A 7,585-nucleotide genomic window follows, 5' to 3' on the forward strand; every position below is an offset into this window, starting at 1 on the left:
CTATAAACGGTGTAAGAAGGTGGTCCAGATTTTTTTTTTTTTTGCATGTATCTGTCCAATTTTCCCAGCACTATTTATTGAAGAGACTGTCTTTACCCCATTGTATATTCTTGCCTTCTTTGAATATATTAAGTGAGCATATATGTGTGGATTTATTTCTGGGCTATCTATTCTGTTCCATTGATCAATATATCTGCTGTTATGCCAGTATCATGCTGTTTTGATTACTGTAGCCTTGTAGTATAGTTTTCTATCAAGTAGCACAACACCTCCAACTTTGTTCTTCTTTTTCCATGTTGTTTTGGCTATCTGGGATCTTTTGTGTTTCCATATGAATTTTAGGATAATTTTCTCTGGTTTTGTGAAAAATACCATTGGTATTTCGATAGGGATTGAACTGACTCTGTAGATTGTTTCGGGTAGTATGAACGTTTTAACAATGTTAATCTGTTCTTTCTGAGTGCAATATATCTTTCCATTTATTTGTATTTTCAGTTTCAATTTTTTCCTACCCTTTGACTTTCAAATTATTTGTTCCTTTGCATCTAAAGTGTGTCTTCTATAGACAGCAGATAGTTGGATCCTATCTTTTTTTAATCCAGTCGAACAGTCTCTGCCTTTGTCCATTTATGTATAAATGTTAATATGATTGGATATATATCTTTGGTTTTCCATTTTTCCTATATATTTCAAAATGATTTTGTTCCTGTTTCTCCTTTACTGCCTCTTTTTGTGTTGAATATATATTTTTAGTATATCATTTTAATTTCTTTATTGATTTTTACCTTTAAAAATATTTCTTAGTAGTTTCTCTAGAATTCTTTTATAATCTGTATCTTATTTTATCACAATCTTCTTCAGATTATTACTAGCTTTATTTGGGTAAAATATAAAAATTATTTTACAATATAGTCCCATTTCATCTCCTTCTCCTTTATGCTATTATTTTCCTCTTATAACTGCATATATGCAACAAACCCCAAAATATAATGTTGTAATTATTGTTTTAGGTAATAATGTCTTTTAAAGTAAAAGCTAAGAGAAGAAAGAAAAATTGCATTTATATAATCTTTTCTATTTACCCACATATTTTTCTTTTTCAGTGATATTTATTTATACAGATGCTAGTTACAAACTGGTGTCATTTCTTCTCAACTCTAAAGACCTCCTTCAGTATATGTGATAAGGAAGGTCACTACCAAAAATTCTGTCTTTATCCAAGAATATATTTATTTTACCTTCATTTTTGAAAGATAATTTTTGCTGGATGTAGAATTCTCGGTATTCACCAACAATTTTTTTCAGCACTTTGATTTACCACGTGTTCTGTTATCTATTGTTTCTGATGAATATTTAGCCATTAATCATGTTGTTGTTCCCCTGTACATAAGTCATTTTCTTACTGTTTCCAAGATTTCCTCATTGTCTTTTAGCTGTTTGACTCTATTATGTCCAGATGTAGATCTCTGTTATACTTATTCTACTTAAGGTTCATTGAGCTTCCCCAGATTGGTAAATTAATCTTTCTTGTCTTTATTTCTTCAAATATTATTTTCTGCTTTCTTTTCTCTTCCTCCCTTCTCAGACTTCCATTACATGTATGTTGGTTCACTTAATGATGTCTCCAAGTCTTGAGGCTCTGTTAATTTTTTAAAATTCTATTTCTGTTCTTCAGACTGATCATACCTATTGATCTATGTTCAAGTTAAGATTATCTGTCAGCTTGAATCTGCTGTTGTGTCCTTCTAATAAATTTTTATTTCAGTTGCCATAGTTTACAACTGTAGAATTTTCATTTAGCTCTTTTTGAAAATATTTATTTATTCAGATTTTCTATTTCTTGACTCATTATATACTTTCCTTAAATTTTTGAAATAATTTTCTTTCTTTTTTTAAATAATAACTGTTTTTGAAGTCTGTCTGCTAAATCAACCAGATAGACCCACTCAGTTTCTACTAACTGCTTTATTTTCTTGAATAAGGTTTACATGTTCCTACTTCTTTGCATGTCTCCTAATTTTTAGTCAAAAACTGGATATTTGAAATATAATACAGCAACTCTATATTATTTTTCCCCAGAGGGGGTGTGAGTGGTGGTGATCGTTTAGTAATTTGCCTACACTAAATCTGTGAAATCTGTCTCCTCAGTGATGTGTGCCTACCGATATCTGTTTTTCACATTGTTTTTTATTTTCAAGCCTAGCTTTGTTGAGGTCACCTCTGTGTCTGCATCAGTCGATGATTAGCCAATAATTGGTCAGAAGTTGTGCTAAGACACTTTGAGCCAGTAGGCTTCCAATATTTATCAATAGACCTGTGTATGGGCAGAGGAGTATATTTAAAGTCTGCTCTTTTACTTTCCACTGGTCCCACTCACATCTCCTCTGCATATGCAGACAGGCAGTCAGAAAGGGATGTATGAAAAGCTTATCAAGGTCCTCTGTGGCTATCTCATTTCCTGTGTCTTCCTATTAAATTCTGGTTAATCTGCTAGCCTGTTGTTTGCCCCATCTAGGACTCCAACCTCAGGCTCAATGAGCAGGTGGCCTTTCCTGTTTGGTTGCTGCTGAGATTGCTATTGTTACTTAAAATTAACCATGAACATGGGGTTTAAAAAGATCCATTCTCAATCAAGTAAGCCTACATTCAAGTGAGTAGTGCAGCTGCCGATATTCATGACTTGCCTCACTCTAGAATAATTACTGCCCTAACTGCACTGGGGTGACAAGAATGACACTAACTCCTACAGTTCTTACCTGGAGTTCAGTAGATTATGAATAGATATTTCTCTGTTTATTGTATGACTTTGGACAATTTCCAGTGGTTGCTTTTGCTAATTTTTTTCCCATTTTATCATTGGTTTTTGAGGAAAGGATTGAGCTTCTTACTCTACCCTACTAGAAGTCTTATTTTCCTCCTGACCAACTAGAAATTGTACTTATTTCTGTGTAGCCTACTGTTTTGGAGCCCTGTGTCTACTTTATCCTTTGCTTTATTATTTTTTTCTTTCAGAAACTTGTTGTGGATAACAAATTTTCAGGGTGCTTGCAGGTCCAAGGTCATCATTCTATCTTTACATTTGAATATCAAATAACCTATTTTGATTAAAGATTATAGATTCAAATCCTTGTGCTGCATGCACGCACACATACACACATCACCACCACCACTACCAGCACCAGAAAATCTATAGCTTTCTCAAATCAAGAGTGGCAGATAAAACTAATGCCCATCTGATTCTTTTTCCTTTTTAACTCAACTATGACTGCCTCTAGAGTCTTTTTAAACTTTCTCTTAATCATTGGTGTTCATATCTATGTTTCCAGATGGGGACATTTTTGTTTTCACTAAAACTTAAAGAACTTTCTTCCATGGGTTTTTTTCCCCTCTTAATTTGTACTTGTTGATACTTTGCATTGAGTTCTGTTCTACCACTTCAGTAATTTGATCTTCCTCTGTGACCAGAATTTAAAATTTATAATTTATAATTTTAAATTACAAGAGTCATGTTTTTACTTTCCAGAAATTCCCATAAGATCATGTTTTATTTTCATGAATGATAGTTTTGTTTCGTTAATACTTTTATTAAATATACATATAAGAGCATATGTGTATGTGCTGTTAAAAATTATAAATCCAGTATCTTGCACACACTTTCCAGCTTAAGAAATCAAACATAATCAATCTTTTATAGTTTTTTTTTATAATCCTCTTCCCCATTTCTAACCTCTTACCCCTGAAGTTACCACTATCCTGAATTTGATCTTTCACTTGTGCTTTCCTCTTCAGGTTGACTGCATATGTATATATTCATAAACATTTTGTTTAGATTTACATATCTTTGAATGTTATAAAATGGAATGAAACTGTATATAATCTTCTGTAGTTTTAATTTTTGCTCAGTATTAATGAGATTTAAACATTTTTTGGCTATATATAGGAATATACCACAAGTTATTGATAGGTATTTGTATTGTTTCTTATGTTTTGCTATTTAAACAATATAATTGCAAATATATTAATATGTCTTCTTAAAAAATTCACAAGATATATATCTAGATCAGAATTGCTTAGTGGTACTTCCACTTGCCAGGATACTTTATTTTCCAAAATGTTTATATCAACATATGCTCACCAACCATTAATGATTTTCCATTATTCTTCTTCCCTGCACTCACAGTATAGTCAGACTTAGCTATTCATTCTCTTAATGGTGACTTTTAGTGGATAAAAGTTATTTTAAGTTCTGTAAATTTTCCATTTCTTCCCTTATGACTTAAGTTTTTTGCCTTAAGAAGTTTTTTCCTATCCCTAGATCATAAAAATATTTTCTTATAATATATATCTATCTATCTATATATATAGATATATATATAAAATATTTCGTTCATCATTTAAAATTTTTTAATCCATCAGGAATTTATTTTTGTATAAGGGTAGAAATTTAATTTTTCTTCTTCCACATGATCAGTGGTAAGAGCAACTTTGCTTAAAAGTCCATCCCTTCCCCCAATAACCTATACTGCCAAATATGTCAGATGAAGTTGCTATTTATGCACAAGTCTGTTATGGGTGATTGGGATCTTTACTGAAATTGCATTTATGAATGTATTATTCTCTTCAAAGAACTAATGTTCTCTGTTGCTTTTTTGATTTTCATAGTGTACATGTATCTTATATTTCATTGATTTTTGTTTATTCCTACTTTTTTTCTTTAGATTTAATTTCATCTTTTACTAATTTCTTCAGATAGATGTTTAGATAATTGATTTTCAGGCATTCATCATTTTATTATAATATATTCATTTGGGCTATAAATTTCCTATGAACATAAATTCTCCAAGTTTTTATACATCATTTTTATAACTCTTTTCAAATATTTCTAATTTTCATTTTCATTTCTTCTTCATGAGTTATTTAATAGTATATTGTTTGATTTTTAAATACTTTAGGATTCTTTAGTTATCTATATCTTTTTGTTATTGAGTTCTACCTTGATTTAATTGTTATCAAAGAATATATTTTGCATAATTTCTATCCTTTGTTGAAGTTTGTGGTTCAGCATATGTCAGTTCTGGTAAATGTTCCAGGATACTTGGAAAAAAAGTATAGACTATAATTGCTGATAGAGTGTTCTATATGTGTCAGTTATGTCAACTATCTTTTCTTCAAATCTTTTATATCCTTACTTATCTTTACATTGTTTTTTCTTTCAGTTACTAGATGAATTCTTTTAAAATATCCAAATATGATTATGGAGTTTTTTCTATCTCCTCTTCTGTGTCTGTTTTGCTTCATATGTGTTACACACACAGATACACATACTTAGGACTGTTTTATTCTATTGACTCAATCCTTTTATAACTTTTATAGGTTCCTCTTTATCTCTGGTAATATTTTCTAGATCTATACATTAAAGTTAGTAAAATGCATAAATCTTTAGTGTACAGCTTGATTCATTTTTATCTATGTGTGAGTATACATGTGTGTGTGTATACCTGTGAAATTATTACTCAGATCAGGATGTAGAAAAATTCTTTCATCCTATAAAGTATTATATCCCTTCCCAGTCAACTACTGTCCAGAATTCTACCAACATACTAGTTTTGCTTGTTGTTAAACTTCATATAATGGAACCATACATTTTTGCCTTGGCTTCTTTTTAACACATATATATTTATAAATATTTGTTATTACAAACATGTTTATTGCTGAGTTTTCCATTGTGATTATGCTGCAATTAGTTCTGTATTCTCCTACTGATTTACACTTGTGTTGCTTTTTAAGGGCTTTTTGAGGGGTGGGGGAGAGCCGGCTATTACGGCTAACATTTTTGTACAGATCCTCTTTGATCTATATACTCATCCCTCTTGGACATATACCTAGTAGTAAAATTACTGGGTCATAGACTAGGCATATGTTAAACTCTTCTTTTTCCAACTTTATTGAAATATAATAGGTAATTAGTTGCTCATATTCACATTGTACAATTCAATGAGTTTTTTTCAGCTATAGTTGACATACAATAATATATTAGTTTCAGTTGTACAGCATAGTGATTAGAGATCTAAATCACTATGCTATGATCACCCCTCTAAACCTAGTACCCCCTTCCCCTTTACATATTTATTACATTGTTAACTATTTTCCTTATGCTACACTTTATATCTCCATGTCTATTTTGTAACTATCCATGTGTACTTCTTAATACCTTTGCCATTTTGTGCTGTCCCCCAACTCACCTAACATCTAGTAGCCCTCAAAATATTCTCTGTATCTATGAGTTTGTTTTCATTTTTGTTGTTGTTTGTTTTGTTCTTTAGATTCCACATATACATGAAATTATGTGATATTTGTCTTTCTCTGACTTAATTCATTCAGTGCAATACCCTCTAGGTCTATCAAGGCAATGTATTTTCCCATCTCCTTCCTTTTAGACTCACTGTGTCTTTTAATCATAAGTGAGTCTCCTGTAGGCAGCATATGTAGGGGGCTTCTTTTCTAATCCATTCAGCCACCCTATCTTTTGGTTGGAGCACTTAATGCTTTTCCACTTGAGATACTTGTTGATAGGAATGTAGTTATTAGCATTCTTTAGTCCTATTTTTGATACATGTTTTCTTCTTATTAAAGAAGTCCCTCCAACATTTCCTGTAATACTGGCTTGGTGTAGATAAATTCCCTTAGCTTACTTTTGTCTGGGAAGCTCTTTATCTGTCCTTTGACTCTTAAAGGGGCGTTGTCCACAAGTGGACTTCCACGGTGATGGACTTGCTCGTTCTGAGCACCAGCACTGGGTCAATTGCTCAAGAGACACCGTGGACTTACAGGGGACACTGAGTTGTCAAAGCAAGGGCTGAAGACAAGGCTTTCTTGATTATAGATTCTGGGTTTTCATCACAATGAATATTTTGTACTAAGCCCTTCTGCCTTGCATAGTTTCTTTTGAGAAATCAGCTGCCAGTCTTATGGGTGCTCCCTTGTAGGTAACTAACTCCTTTTCTCTTGCTGCTTTTAAGGTTCTCTTTGTATTTAACCTTTGGCATTTTAATTATAATATACACTATATTGTGTGGGCCTCTTTGTGTTCCTCTTTTTGGGGATTCTCTGAGCTTCCTGGAATTGTATGTCTATTTCCTTCACTAGGGGAGGGAAGTTTTCCATCATTATTTCTTCAAATAGCTCTTCAACTTCTTGTTTTCCTTTAAGTGTCCCTATGACATGGATATTTTTACATTTAATAATGTTCCATAGGTTCCTTAAATTATTATTATTTAATCTTCGTTTCTTTTTTTCTTGCCATTCTGATTGTTTTGGCTTCCCCATCCTCTGTATTGGTGGTTTGATGCTCCTCTTTATCCACAATGTTTATTCCCTCTAATATACTCTTCATCTCAGATAATGTGTTCTTCATTTCTGACTGGCTTCCTTTTATAATTTCCATTTTCATTTCTATGTTTTTTAATCTCTTTGTAAAAGTTCTCACTGAATTTATTTACACTTCCCCTAAGTTCATTGAGCATCTTTATGATCAGAGTTTTCAACTCTGCTTCTATTAGATTGCTTGACTCCATTATTTCTGGAT

At 31.9% G+C, this 7,585-nt stretch overlaps 1 protein-coding gene across 1 annotated transcript in view; it reads left to right on the forward strand.

The window, feature by feature from the left end:
- The window catches only part of KIAA1257 (KIAA1257 ortholog), a 68,964-nt gene extending 62,104 nt beyond the window's left edge, over positions 1–6,860 (forward strand). The window contains exon 12 of the mRNA XM_025038767.1: positions 6,735–6,860. Coding sequence (XP_024894535.1) covers positions 6,735–6,860 — 126 coding nt within the window. The remainder of the gene's footprint in view (positions 1–6,734) is intronic.
- Positions 6,861–7,585: the final 725 nt, after the last annotated feature.

Source organism: Pteropus alecto, unplaced genomic scaffold (genome assembly GCF_000325575.1).
Source record: "Pteropus alecto unplaced genomic scaffold, ASM32557v1 scaffold86, whole genome shotgun sequence".
NCBI lineage: Eukaryota > Metazoa > Chordata > Mammalia > Chiroptera > Pteropodidae > Pteropus > Pteropus alecto.